A 15541-nucleotide genomic window follows, 5' to 3' on the forward strand; every position below is an offset into this window, starting at 1 on the left:
TACTTAATCAGTGATACGGACAATTTTTCCATTTGAAAGTGTTCTGTTTAATTTTTGAACGGTTTTGATTTTCAATGTATGCATCACAGGCCAAATGTTTGTGGATCTCGATTTCACTCGTACTGCTGCCCAGGATGGAAAACGTTACCCGGTGGAAACCAGTGCATTGTCCGTAAGTGCCGTTGTTCCTAATCACGTGATTCTATATATTATATTATAGGATGTGATATTATATGATGCAATGTAATATTTGAACATATGGCAACGTTTAAACAAAATATATACAACTTGTATGAAAAACATCTGGACACAATAAAGTGTAGAAGAGTAGTGACAAATATGTTCATACAATACCTTTGTTGTCATAAGGCTTTAATTTTTAAGCCATTATTTTCACTACAGAGCTTAAGTTTCATTGTTGGTGCAGATGGCAAATTGTTATTTGTGGCTGTAACCGCCACAAACAAATTTTCTCTGTCATTACCAAAGTGAAATGGCGTCAAAGAAAGACCAGAATCCCAAACTGAAATTTGAGTACCAGGATGCTGAGACATCAGTTTGGGAATGACATTAGCCAAACTATGCTAGTGTTTGGAATACTGATGGACAAAAGTACATATCAATTAGTATAGGTAGGTAGTCTGGTGGTGCTGTATTGCAACCTTGTTTCCATCTGCTTAACAACAATTAAATAAAAAAAAGAAAATGTAACTTCGTTATTACAGATTCTGTTATGAAATCGTCCAATAAAAAAAATGTTTTCCTATTCTCAGTTGGAGCTAGAGGAAATTAAAATTCAAGACAATGATCTCCTGATCACAGTAAAACATTCTTTCCTAGGCATTATAAATTTGTATTAATTCTAGGCATGCTGCTGCTGAAGTAACTCATATTGGTGTATTATTCCAGGAATCACTAAATTAATAGCTTGCTGGGTGTGCAAAATCAGTAGGTGATAACTATCAAAGATTTAGCCTAATTGCTCTTGTGATATGGGAGAATCAAAATTCAATGTTTAGGGATCAGTTAATTGAAAAATGACCTTTGAAAGCAGTTTTCAGCCAGTTAGAGACTAATGTTTGAAGGTGTGAGTTCCATTTCCAGAACTGACAATAAAACACAAAGCATAAGGCAAAGGGTGGGTACAATAATTTAAACATAAATAATCTAACAGAAAAGTTTATTGTATTTCAGAAAGACAAGTGGTGAAGGGTAGAAGTGGAGCCAATCTTTACACACTTTTATTCGCTTTATTAACAGAGATACACGTTACAAGCATGCATGGTGGGATGGTGGTGGGGTGGGGGGAAGGAGATTCCCACCACCTTCCCAGCTCTGCCAAAATTTAGTCCAGGGTGGGAAGGCCTGTAAATGGCCTTCCTGCCCTGCCGCCAATTGAGGCCCTTAACTAGGCAATTAATCCCTAAATAAGGGCCTCATCCCACCGCTGCCACAATTAGGCATGCAGGGGATGCGGGGTGGGGTTGGGGGGGGGAGGAGGGCGGTGCCTGTCGCTGCACGGGAAGCACATCACAAAAAACCATCTGGGCTTCTTCCTGGCTCTGGGGGTGCCGGAGGGGGGGAGGTCCCTCGTTAAAAGGCATTTAGTGCCTGAACAAGGGACCCTGTATCAGGAAGGGGGGACCCACTGAGAGCTATCCCCCTGCCCTTGCTACCCACTCCCTACATCCTCCCCGACCCCAGCCTGCGAAACCCCTCCAGCCCTGGGCTACCTGTGGCCAGGGTCCAGCACCGCTCCTGGGCCTTTGGTAGGCACTCCTCCTGCAGCAACCACTGCCTCTGTGGTGTCACTGTTCACTGTACGAGCTGCTAACCTCTGATTGGCTGGCAGCTCTCCGAGAGCAGGACTTCTGGCGCCAGGGTCCTTGATTCTGTGGAAGGCCCGCAGCTGTCCACTTACGTGCCTGATTGGCACTAGATTCGATGGACCTTCCGGAGAAGAGGTGATGCAGGGATCCTGACGTCGCTTTTTCTGTTTGTCGAGACCCCCGTTGCCAGTATAAAATCCTGGCCAATTATTCTACAATTATCAGATTTCCTTCTTTATCTTTAAATAAAAATTAGACTTCCTATGTACAACGAAAATTTCAAAATAAATTAAATCAAAGACTTCCATATTCTGTGCAAAGTATTACATTGTGAGACGCCCCTGCTTTAGGACCCTAACAATTTCTTCGTACACACATTTCTTTTGTAAAACAATCCGATAGTTGATGACTTGCATCCACACATTCAATTATAGAGATGTCCTTTCTCTCCAGCATTTGTTTCAAGCCAGCAAGGTCAATCTGTAACCTTTTCTCACTCACACTTTTCGTGGAGTGTACTTTATCCCATCATGAACGTTTATCTACATAACATGCAATGGGTATACATTCTTCAGTATGCCCAGTGTACAGAATGCCACTTAAAATATTTGACAAATAGAATGCCATGTCCACTGTCTCCACAAGAGCCAATGTTTCAGCAGCCAGAGTATTTTTTAACAACCTTTTTTATTTTCTTAGCTTCCCAAGCTAAAGAAGAACATTTCACATTCTCACCCATCAGAAATGTTATGAAACCAGCTGCACTAGAATACCCATCAGGAAAATTAGCCTGTGAAGCATTGCTAAAAAATGACTAGCTTCTGTTAATTGTATATCAGTTGTGTTTAATTATATGCAGGGGGAGGGCATTAATTGGGGTTTCACTAGAGCACACATAAAGAGGCACTTACTGAAACTATGGTGGGGTTGAGTTAGGAGGCCATGCTTATAATGTTCTACTCTGTAAATGACTCGATAGACTGAATAAAGATTGGCTCCAATACTATTGTTTACCAACAGGCTTTCTGGAATATAACAGCTGCATGTTCTTTGGGTCACCTACACATTTATCCAGGTTTAATTTTCTTAATATTTTTCCCCTATAACATTTTCAGCTTTAGGGTGCTACATCATAGTACTTAACTCCAATACATCAAAACTAGCATCTGGTCTAATCTGAATGTACAACCAGTTCAACTGACTCAACACAAAAGCAAAATACTGTGGATGCTGGAAATCTGAAACAAAAACAGAAAATGCTAGAAATGCTCAGCAGGTCAGGCTGCATCTGTGGAGAGAAAAACAGAGTTAACGTTTCAGGTCTGTGACGTTCCATCGGTTCTGCTGCCTGATCTGCTGAGTATTTCCTGTTTTTGTTTCAGTTCAACTGACCAGTTGCTCTGTCTCTTTATATATAACATCATCTTTCTGTGATGGCCTAGCATGATTAACTGGGTCGGAAGCAACACTCTCTAAATAGGATTGTTGATTTGAAGTTATTTCAGGCCTACTTTAGTTATTAACTAAACCAATGTGACTCACTCCCAATTATAAATTCTACTCTAATCGTATTCATAACATATTTCTCAAATTCTGCAGTACCACCCCATAAGAAATCATCAACATGCATCATGAAGATGCCTGAGAATTTTCCTTTATGATGCCAATAAATCATTGTGGAACCTGCTTTTAGTTGAACACAACCTATTTTTAGCAAAACAGATCTCACTGAAAAATACCACACCCTGGAGGCATCATACAGGCCATAGACACATTTGTTTAGTTTCCATCGTTTTCCTTCTGCACCTGCTGCCTCTTTGGGCTGTTTCAGAAACACTTCTCTCTGAAAAGTATCGCCCTTCAGAAATGCAGCCTTTATGACCTACACTTCTATGAATATATGGCAAAATTGCTAAAAAGGTTTTAAGGATTACTTTTTCAGCTGTGGGAGAGTACACTCCAGCATCTTTTTCATCCAGTCAGTCGCTATTCAAAATTGCTAGCTACCAGCCAAACTTTTAGCTTTATCAGTCCCAAATGTCAGGACTTTTTCACTACAAATCCATCTATATGACAAGGGTGGTTGATCCTTATCTCCTACTTCAGAATAAACTCCAAACTCTCTCTATCTACCTTTGTTTTGCCTCTCTTATTAGATTATCCTCAAGTTTATTGGCAGCCACCAAAACTTCATGGTCATGAGGACTTCTGCTTCCATGGCCTTTATTTCATTGTGTAATTCATTCAAGCTAGGGCCACTGCTTGCACTTTTATGTCTGTCAGGACTACTACTGTGAGATCTCCCTCTTGCACCATCAAAGGTTCTTTCTCTGTTACATAATTGTTTTCTGATGCAAGAGTCACTTCCAGACCTACTATCAGTACTTGCTCTACGTGTTCTTACTTTCAATTATTTCACCCCATTCTGCTGGTCCATGGATCTCGCTTCTTGACTATCATCTTAGACATTTAAGCACTATTTAAACTTGCCAGTAGCTTTTCCTGCACGTACCACAATTGCCGTATCCCTCCATTCACTCGACCACTTTGGATTATATGTCACCCGAGTACCCACTCTGGGCAATTGGCCTTTGGATGTGTTAGTTCAATCATGCGTGTCATGACCACTCACATTACCACTATCCAACCTTTGATCGACCATATTCTGTTTCTCAGGACCTTCAACACAGAACACATGTATGTTTGAGATACAAGGTGCCTGATTCACTTCTATTAGCTGCTCAGAGTCTGAGATTTTGTAATTATTTCTGATTAATCATGAGGAATCACTATTAACAATTTGATTACCATGTTTGATAAGTACTGTCTTACCATCATGACATTACCAGGGTTTTTCATATTCATCATTATCTTCATCCTGTCCCTCTAAATTCTCTTTGCCATGTGTCATTTTGAGACCCTGCCTCTTCACTTTGGGCAGTTCACCACATAATGATACCTAGAATCACGTGTTAGGATTGCAACTGTTCATTGGGCATTCCTGGGATTCATTCGCCCATTATTTTTGTTCCAATTTTATCTACTGCTGTAATAGCCAGCTTGGCTAAAGGCGTGTTCATCCTCCATCTGCTTTTCTTTAATCTTTCCATTGTATTGACTCCTGCATCTGGTATCTGGCAATCATTGAGTCTTCTGTTCTTGTGTCACGATGGAATGTCTCATTTATTCCATGAAGGCTGAAGAAAATGATTGTTTCCCCAGGAATTTTTTTAAGGCAGCAGACATCTGATCTAATAGGATCTCCTACTCAGAGAATAGAATAGCACTTGGAACCAGTTGCCTGTCCATGTGAGACACCTTAGTACAATCCAGCAATTTAAACACTATTACCAATTCAGGGATCCCCAAATTGAATTTTGTCCATCTCTTATACAATCTTTTAAAGTCCATGACATATTCTTTCATGGAATGACCGTCAGTTTTCTGAAATCTGTCAAATTCTGACCATGCCTCATAGGCATTTAACAGATCATCTTCCTTGTAGATTTCATCCAAGAACTCTAATAGAAGGTCCAAACGTTCATCACTATCCAACTGACGAGTATTCATCTCACAAAATACTTTACTTATGATTTTATTTCTTGCAGGAAGCGGGGCAATGCCAAGGCCATCCCTTGTTTTCTCTTTGGTAAGGATGTAATCCTTGTCCACATATCCACTTCATTCTTCCACTGGTCATATGGTTCAGACTCCAGGTACATCAGAGGCTATACCCCCACAATTTACTGTTGCTTTGTGCCATTTTCCACAATGGCCACGAGGATTTTAGTTTTCTGTCTGAATATTTTTTTCATGATTTCCAGCCTTCACCTTTAGGGAACTATCCTCTGCTACCATGTTCTGTTCCAGAAAGCTAGGTGGTGAAGGATAGAACTGGAACCAATCTTTACACAGTTTTATAAGCTTTATTTACAGAGATACATATTAGAAACTTACACCTCCTAACCTAACAACCCCAGTTTCAATCTGTCTCTGTTTATAGGCACACAAGTCAATCCCCAGTTAATGCCCACTACCTGCATACAATTCAACACAATCAGTACGCAATTAATAAAGTTAATGTATAGACTAGAAACAATATAAAATTGAAGTAAAAGTAGTAAAGAGATGGAGAAAGGGGAAGAGTGAACAGGGGTTGGTGGGGCAGTGGGGGGAGATGATTATGGGAAGACGGGGAGAGCAGAAGTAAGCAATTTTTCTCCTGTCCTTTCCTGAAGTTGTTGACTTAGGGTAGGGCATGGTTCCCCAGGTGCTGGCAGCTCTTCTATATCTTTCCCAGCCGACCAATGTTCATGTTTGAACATAGAAAAACTGAGCAAGTATCCTAGAACTCGGTATCTGACTTCATTATGGGAGCACCATCATCACAAGGCCTTTCACCTTTTCATGGTAATGAAAGATGGGCAATAAATGTGGCCTTGCCAGTTTAATCCAAGTTCTGAGTAGGTTATTTGGTAGGTTATTTGACAAAGAGAGTAGCACAGCTAGTCCAGATATGTTTTTCACCTGGTATCCATATGTGTGCACTTTCCAGCAGAAGTCACTAGCTATAAGTCGGAGCAACAACACAGTAAAATCATCCCAATTGTACCCCTTGAACTTTGCCCCAATAACTCAGCACAAGCTGTGATTCTAGTCTGGCAGCTTCTGGTCAATTTGTCTTGGGCACCGTCAAGCAGTGTCTTTATCAAGTGGGCTATTGGAGGAATTACATTTTTTAAAACTTTCTACATTTACTTTGATGTGTATATGTTACAGGGTAGATTTTTTTTCTGAGTTCTAGCATGAATAATTTGCAAGCATGGGGAGAACAGATTTCCTTGTGGCTCTCAGCATGCTAAGGGTTAATAAGTTTGGACTGTATGTAGAGTATAATGATTGATATGTACTTCAATTATGCTTCACATAATATGTGAACCAAAACTTTGCATTAAAGAATCTTTGAAGTAACTAAAATTGTTGTAGGCATCCAGCATGGGCTGAGCATTTCCAACATTGGGCATTAGTCAGTAGATCTGGTTCAGCAAATGTGATGAAAGTGTCAGCTCTCTCTGAAGGCTAAGAGTTGCAAATATGTTGGAGAGTCTCATTCCAGTTCCATGTGGGCACAAGACCACAAAACAATCTATTGGCTTGATGCTAATTTATCAGTGTCACTGAACAAAGTGGAAGAGTAAAATGAAAAACTTAGACAAGACTGATCATATGAGGTGGAGGATTCTAGTATATGTTTGGTGCTGTGTAGGAGAACCTCTTTATTGTATATGCTTAGGAGAGTAGATCTTCAGTTTAAGATTCTTCTCAATTTTCTTGGATTTTTTCAGCTTTTACATAAAACAAAAATTAAATCCAGGTTAAAAAAAACAGGAATTAGCAATGTTTTATCCTGAAAAGGTTGATGAGCATGTACAAACATATTATTTGTCCCCACTGATGACCCACTCCTGTTACTGTTTTTAAAGCTATTTAATATACATGCTGTATAAGTGAAATTTGTTCACATATTGAAGATCTTAAGCATAACAATAACCACATGTTATTGGTATGTATTTAAATGTATTAATTATTAAACAGTAAGTACAAAAGCATTTACACACTTTTTGGTATTATTAATCACCTGTTGTGCACATAAAACCCTGAAACTGAGGACAATAAACAATTTAGCATGAAGATACATCACTCATTGATTTTTTTTCTTATGCTATTTGGACTCATTTGCCTTGCATGGTGTGCCTTGTCAAAAATTGGTTTGTAAAATAACTTTGTAAATGCCCAAGCACTCAAACAGCCTAAGGAAGTAGTTATTTTTTTATTTGTTCTCAGGATGTGGGTGGTGTTGGCAGTGTATTTATTGCTCTGAGAATGTGGTGGTGGGGAGGTATGGTTGATGATGAACTCCCAGCTCTGAAGTTTATTTTTACTGATTTTCTCCTCTCTGTCCTTGAGGTTGTTGGTCTTATTAGAGTATGGTTTTTTGGTTGCTGCCATTCTTGCTGTATCTCATCTAAGTGTCTATTCTTGATATATGTGGCCAGCCAGTGAGTGTTGCCAAGCTCTTTCTCTCTTAGGCCAAACTATTCAACGCAGGCATGCTCAATCCTGTTCTTATCTACATTCCATATTGTTTACTTTACAACAGGATGGAAATCCAAAATGGAACATTTACTTATTTTTTCCCTCGCGTTATCTGAGGCCAAGTGCTGGCCTGCTCACATTAACTAACTAAAAAGAAAACCAGAAATCAATCATAAAACCTTTTGGTCTGTGTGGCTTAGGACCACACCACAAGGCAATTGGGAGAACTTTGTAGATGTAGATTTAAATTTAATGCATAATAATTATTATCAAACCATATATTAGACAATGGCTGGGAAATTCCTCCAGTGCCAATGGTGTTATTTCACTAGAAGTGCAGTGGAATTTATGGTTACATACATAAATGGGGTTTCCACTACACTTCCAGCAAAGTAGCATCAGTAGAGTGGAAGGTGGGGGGGTGGGGGGGTGGGGGGGTGGGGTGCAGAGGTGGCAGGAGTGATTCCTTGATCGTCAGAGTTCTGACGAAGGGTCATCGACCTGAAATGTTAATTCCGTTTCACTCTCCACAGATGCTACCTGGCCTGCTGAGTATTTCCCACATTTTATTCAAATGTCCAACATTAACTAAAATCTGAAAGCCTGAGACTCCACACTAGTGACAGTTAATTTTCAGTGCCAGAGAGGTTGTTTGGCTGTAATTAAGACTTAATGCTCAGTTAAAAATTCCTTACACTTGAATGAACAAGTCCTCACTATTTAGTGGGTATCACGCCCTTCTGTGTATTTAAATGCCGAGTTTCTGGGTGAGATACAGGTGTAGTGCAGCTTTTGGAGGAGCAGGGTAACTTGGACTGCAACAATGCATGTTTGAAGGCTGGAGGTTGCTGTCCAGTTTATTCCTTAATAACAGCAAGCACTGATAGCTTCACTGTTCTTTCTACCGCAAAATCTAGGCCAATAAATAATCGGATGCAGCAAACACTTCCTGTAGTCTCATAAATCCCTCATTTGAGAATTAAACTTACTTCATCATAATTATCTACTTCTTCTTACCTACAGCTATTTGTCGAAACACCTGTGGTGATGGATTCTGTTCACGCCCCAACATGTGCACCTGCTCCAATGGACAAATCTCACCCAGTTGTGGGACAAAATCACGTAGGTTTCTAAGCATATTCTTTCACCAACTTACAATTCTTGTAACCTGCATGTAGTACTGTAGTAACCCCAAGTGACAATTTAGATTATGTACCTAACAATTCACATAAAAGATTAAGTATGATGTACAATGTGGTATTTTATGTAATAGTGCTAATGTATTAAACAAATGGATTAACGATTAAAGCCTTTTTATAATTCACTTAATTGGAAGAAACTGCAGTGACTTGGTCAGTATTTTTTTCCTTAAAATCCACATTAAAGAATCATAATCAATGACTCATATACCATGCTATGATTGTAGCCATCATTTTTACTGTGGTACTTGTGGGAGATTAATGGTAAATGAATACCTTTTATAGTTCAACAGTGCAATATCAGATGCATGAATGGAGGGAATTGTGCAGAAGACCATTGTCAGTGCCAGAAAGGATATACAGGAACTCACTGTGGACAGCGTAAGTAAATTTTACTGATAGATATGTGATATAAATTACAGGTCAACAACATGATTAGAGTGTGTCACTGCAGTCCTATACTAAGAAGGTTTTGACATCAAATTCCTCTTTCAAATTTAATCAGTTTTCGTCTGGGCATACATTTTTTGTTGTCGTTAGATCTTTTATAAATACTAAAAGGAAAATAAATATGTTACCCAATAAATTGTGGGGTAAGAATTCCTCTGTTCACTATTTCTAAAAAGAAGAAACTTGATGGCCTTGGAAACTCCTGAGATCTCGTAGGGTTCAGGACCCATGTTATCAAGCCTATGGAATAGGAAAATATTTTCTTCTTTGGGAGCAGGAAAAGGCTAATAGGACCTACAATCTTCTCCCTTTATGACACCACAGGATAAATTTTATGAAGTTACTGCTCTCGGCACAGAGCTTTGTGTGGTGGAAGCATTTGCTGGGAATTCAGATGTAGAGATCAGTGAATCAGTGCAATTTTCTACACATGAATTTCAATAGTTGGAAAGTAATTGGTGTGCGAGTCGGGTATGATGACCTGCCATCCCAAATTCTCGGATCTGCACTTCTTCTCATGAACCTCGGTGTTGGGAGCTCTAGCTCAAACTCTGCTCTTATCTTCCTCTATATACATGAAGTATATACGGGTGGCACAGTGGCGCAGTGGTTAGCACCGCAGCCTCACAGCTCCAGCGACCTGGGTTTGGTTCTGGGTACTGCCTGTGCGGAGTTTGCAAGTTCTCCCTGTGACCGCGTGGGTTTCTGTCGAGTACTCCGGTTTCCTCCCACAGCCAAAGACTTGCAGGTTGCTAGGTAAATTGGCCATTGTAAATTGCCCCTAGTATAGGTAGTTGGTAGGAGAATTGAGGGAAGGTGGGGATGTGGTAGGGGATATGGGATTAATGTAGGATTAGTATAAATGGGTGGTTGATGGTCGGCACAGACTTGGTGGGCCGAAGGGCCTGTTACAGTGCTGTATCTCTCAATGACTCTATGACTCTAAGTATGTGTCCTCTTTGAAACTTTATTCCAACTGTGCTGGTCAGTTCTTTTCAACAAATAAGTTGCTCTTGTTCTTTAATAGCATAAATGTCAGCAAGCTAATCATGTATTCAGATTGAATGTCACTAATAGAGGGCTAAATTTGACTGACCCCAGGCGGGGGAGGCCTGGAAAATCCTTCTGGGAGAGGCCCGCCACAGGCCTCTATGCCGGGAAGTCCCTGCCCCATTTTACTGGCAGAGGCAAGGCCTCAGGGTGGCCCTCCTGCCGCTCGGCAAAAAAACTTCATTAGCATATGTAAATAAATTACAATTGAAGAACAGTTACTTGCCTCGTCGCACTGGCCGTCCCACGCCGATATTCCAGCATGTTGCTGGAAGTCCCACGCCGTCGGAGCTACATTCAGAGATCTGGTGGGGAGGGAGGATGAGTAAAATTTTCAGGGCGGTGGTGGCAGAGGGAGGGGGGTGGGGAGCGGGGAAAACTCCTACTATTGGCTGCGGGTAGGGTGGGAAGGTGTTGAAGGGAAAAGGTAACAATGTTCAGCGGGTAAGTTCGGGATGGGAAGAAATTTTTATTTTTGTGTGGAAAAGACAATAAATGAAGTGTTTGGTTACTGGGGGGTGGTGGGAGGGGGGACTTTGATCTTTTATTAAACTTATAACTGTAAATGTTCCCTCCATTTCTGTTTAAATATTCAAATTGCCTGTAAGGCTTGATGCCCTTTAAAAATGGCACTAGCGCCTACGTGGTGGCGCAGGTCACCATTGCCGAGAATGGCGGCGAGCTATTAAAATTCAGCCTAGAGTCCTGGGAATCTTTATATTGTTAAAAGCATTTTCAAAAAGAGATGAAACAGTATATTTTTAAATTCCAATCTTCTAAATACAGACTTCAAAGATATTCATTTTCTTTCCAGTGGCCTCCAGTTCTTTCTTCAGGTGGTGATTCCTGCTGAACATGCATTCATTGGTTATAGTTGTCTCCATGATAAAATTAAGTTTAAAAATATTTTATACACATATTTAATTCCTGATTTTCTTTATCATGATCTTACTTCTGATACCACAACGACTCCTTGAAGCCATGTTAAAGTTGTTAAAGATACTATTGTTAGTGGAAGCATTTTGTTCAGTTAAAAGTAATTTTAAATGTGGTACATTTTCCAGCATATGGCTGAATTTGGGGTGTAGTAGGATATTGAATTCATTCCGTAACTTTCGTAGACCATTTGTGACTCCATCAACAAATTGCTACGGGGGTTTTCCTCAATTTGTGGCATAAAGGGCTGATCCTGCTTTTCCTTTCATGTACTTTCATATTTGTCCTTCATGCTCATAAAGTTTCCTCCAGTCAGCAGAGCACTGTAATTTACTCTGTAGGTTTCTCCTTGCCCACTACCGATGTCCTTCTGTGTTTACTTGCTAGAAAGTGTGTTTATAGTGGGACACGGATGGCTGAGTCAGACATTCACTGTAAGAAATAGCTGAAGAGATATGCAAAGAATGTATTAGACTAGCATAGTGAATGTTCCTGTTAGAAAGTTTTATCTTTCATGTCTTAGAACTGAAAACTGGAAAATATATGTCCCTTTGCAGCACTTGTGCTGTGGTTTTATATTGGCTCAGTTTGATTTCAACTTTATTTAACCTGGCAAATATTCCTAAACTACATACCAGTCCCTTGTTAGGCACCAAGATTGCATTTATGGTAGGTCTATTAAATGGAGGTTCATTTATCCTTTTATATCACACATTGCACAGTATGATTCTTCAATAAAATAGTATTCTAAGGAAATTAACGAGCGTGATATTTTCAATGAAGAACTTTCAATTAAATTAATTGCAGGCGGACATCTGTGGAAATCATTGAGGCATTTTCCTAAATATTCCCTTGTGATGCTAAACATTTCATTGAGCATAGTCTGTGTTCTCTGCTAGTGTTCAGTAAAACACTTGTAAAACATTGTCATTTCTCTTTGTGCTACAGCTGTCTGTGAACATGGTTGCCAAAATGGTGGTCGTTGTATTGGACCAAATCGTTGTGCCTGTGTGTATGGATTTACTGGTCCCCAGTGTGAGAGAGGTAAGAACAAGTAATTTTTGACTTCTGCAGTGAATTCAATAACTGGATGAGCAGTGTTTGAAAGTTATATAGACTATCTGAAACAAGGATTGATGAAGAAATATGAAAACGGACAGATTGGGCTGAATTTTTGCCATGGTGGCAGGAAATGGGTTTGTTTTTGGGTCTGAAACCCACCTCCGGGGGCGGGGTGGGAACTGATTAAAGTGAATATTTTCACATGGTTAAGCTCTTAATTGGCAAGGAAACAGGTTTGCTGTCCAATTAAAGACAGCGAGTGAGCTCTCGAAGCTGGAGAGCCAATCGGAGGCCTTCCAGCTTCAGAGGATCACCCGGAAGCAGTACAAGGTAAGTAATTGGGAGGGCACCTCAACAAGAAGGTGCCCTCTCAGCCACTTTTTAAAAACTTTAATTTAAAAACAGAAAAAGCAGCCAGGCCACCACTGTGGTGGGCAGGAGGGAGGGAGGGGAGAGGACCCTAAACAAGGTGGTCTTTGGCTATACTGCCACCCAGACAAGCAGGGAGGGCCTGTATGTCTGCAAGGGGTGCTGGCATCCCAGCCTGCTGCTGTGTGCCCGTCTCCAGGCAGTTGATCTGTCTCCTCCCGTTGTGTCGGGAACCTTAAACTTACCTTTAACAAGGCTCTTAATGAGCCTAATTGCTTGCCTGCCTCATGGAGGTGGGTGGCCATCCCGGGCCTCGAACTTGCCTCCCCCAAAATGGCCAGCACCAGCAATGGCATCCTGAGATTGACATGCTGGCTGGCACCGGTAATTTTGGGATTCCACCCCCGCCTCCTCTCTCTTCCCAACTTCAGGGCTGAGGGGTGCGGGATGGGCGAAATTCTGCTCATTGTCACCAAGGGCATACTTCCAGTTGAAAAATCTTGTAACTATTAACTAATGTGCTATTTAGAAACAAAAATTATTGGATGTACTTAGCTTATGGAAACAATTGCTAAGCACTCCTTGCAAGCATTGTTTCTTTTTCTGCAAATTATAAGAAAGCGTTAGAGTTGATATTGGATTGTAGTCAATTTAAGGCAAACTTTTCTGGTAGAAACCAGTTTTAGTATTTGACTATCTGAGTGCACCATTTGGGATTTAAGCATAATTAATGCTGGGGCTTGAATTGTATGACTTTTTAGCTCTGATCTCTTACTAGTGTTAGGACACAGTGAGAAAGAGGTCTAGGGTTCCCTTTCAGCCTTCACCTGGTCTTACTGTAACAGAGTTTAATTTTAAACACACCATGTTTTTTAGCTCCCCCTTGGTGAGCTTTCCAATTATAAGGCAAAGAAACCAGCACAAATAGGCTTTATTCGGTTTAAAGAAGAAAAGTTGAAATTTATTGAACTTAAACTCTAATTCGGTTGACACCTACAGATAGACGACCCACCCATGCATACGCGATACACACATGCAAATAGAGACAGAAAAGAGCAGAAGAAAAATAAAGTGAAAACTTTGAGGCAATATCTGAAGAGTTTTTGTTATGGTTCTTCGAGCTCACTGTAGAGTTCTTGATTGTAGGTAGATCTTGCTTTTCGTTGGGGCCCCATATTCTTAAACCTTGTTCGCTGTAGGAGACTTTTCTCTCTTGGGGTTCATGTGGCTTTAGTGGATTCAGAGACTTGTGAAGACAAAGAGATGGGAGAAGACAGGAGAGATCTTCTTCGTTCAGGAGCAACCAGATTTTTTCAGTTCAAACTGTTGGTACAATTCAGAAAAACCCAGGTTGCCAAGCAGGTTAGTCATGTGACTAACTGGTCTGACCACGTCTTGGATTGTATCACCTTAGCAGTCTCTGGAATGCTGCTATTACACACAATATCTGGTGATCAAGGTCCATTGTGGGATGAATGTGTCAGGGAATGGTCCTTTGTCCTTCCAAACACTGTCTGTTAAAATGCAAATATCTTTTCCAGACACATCTAATCTGTTCAACAAGTCCTTTCTTCACACCAGCAACAGCTCAAAATCAATGTTCACGCCAAAATCAATGTGCCTCATTCTTGGCAGGTGGGGTAAAGCCTGGCCACCCAACCCAAACCCGACTGACCCGACTACATGTGTCGGGTTTGGGTCGGGTTTATATTCAGAGTCCAGCATTCGGGCTTGGGCTGGACAGTGCTGCTTCCGGGAAGTCATGGGATCAGGCTTACCCGTGATTCCCCACAACTCCATCTGCAGGAATAGCCTGCTGCTGGAACGGATGAAGGGCATTTGTGTCGGGTCGGGCGTGAAAATAAAATTAAAGGACTCTGACTCGGTTCAGGTTGGCCGTGGTCAGATCGGGCCCGGGTCCGGTTCTAATTTTATACCCAGGCCAGGCTTTAAGGTGGGGGCCTAGCATGACACTAGTGTGATATGCAATGCAATCTGCCCTCAACTCTGTTACTGCTTGTTTTCCTGGAAGTGCTATTGTTCTATTTATTAATGTTTTAAAAAAAGTGTAAGTATTTTTAGAATACCATCCAGGTCCAACTGTGAGCAAGCATAATCGTAAATTGAAAATGCTACAAAATATATGCAAGAGTCATTATTATTATTGGGAAATTTTCTGACTTTGCATTCCAAGAGGGAAGTGTCACCTACCATGAAAACATTTTAGAAATTTGTCACCTGATTTTTTGTTATCAGTTCTGAGTGATATAACACTGGATAGATAGATGATGGATTACATGGCTGTGGGGGTTAAGACGTGACCAGTGTTACGATTGAAGCGGGAGGAGTGCACTGTTTCTTGAGTTCCACTTCTCCACAGCACACAACTTATATTTAAATTTTTTCCCAGTTACCGATACCATCAATCATAGACTCCATTTTTATCCCAGAATAAAATACACCTACCAGGTTTCTTTAATGAACAACAAAATTATCAATTTATTATAAAACAAGTCTTAACTAGTAATGATGCAAAGCATTAACACACAA

At 40.6% G+C, this 15541-nt stretch overlaps 1 protein-coding gene across 1 annotated transcript in view; it reads left to right on the top strand.

Moving 5' to 3' along the window:
• Window positions 1-15541, top strand: part of LOC137369253 (fibrillin-2-like) — a 496406-nt gene that overhangs the window by 1598 nt on the left and 479267 nt on the right. The window contains exons 2-5 of the mRNA XM_068030179.1: window positions 90-172; window positions 8949-9047; window positions 9410-9505; window positions 12509-12604. Coding sequence (XP_067886280.1) covers window positions 90-172; window positions 8949-9047; window positions 9410-9505; window positions 12509-12604 — 374 coding nt within the window. The remainder of the gene's footprint in view (window positions 1-89; window positions 173-8948; window positions 9048-9409; window positions 9506-12508; window positions 12605-15541) is intronic.

The sequence above is a fragment of the Heterodontus francisci genome, chromosome 4, assembly GCF_036365525.1.
Source record: "Heterodontus francisci isolate sHetFra1 chromosome 4, sHetFra1.hap1, whole genome shotgun sequence".
NCBI classification, from domain to species: Eukaryota; Metazoa; Chordata; class Chondrichthyes; order Heterodontiformes; family Heterodontidae; genus Heterodontus; species Heterodontus francisci.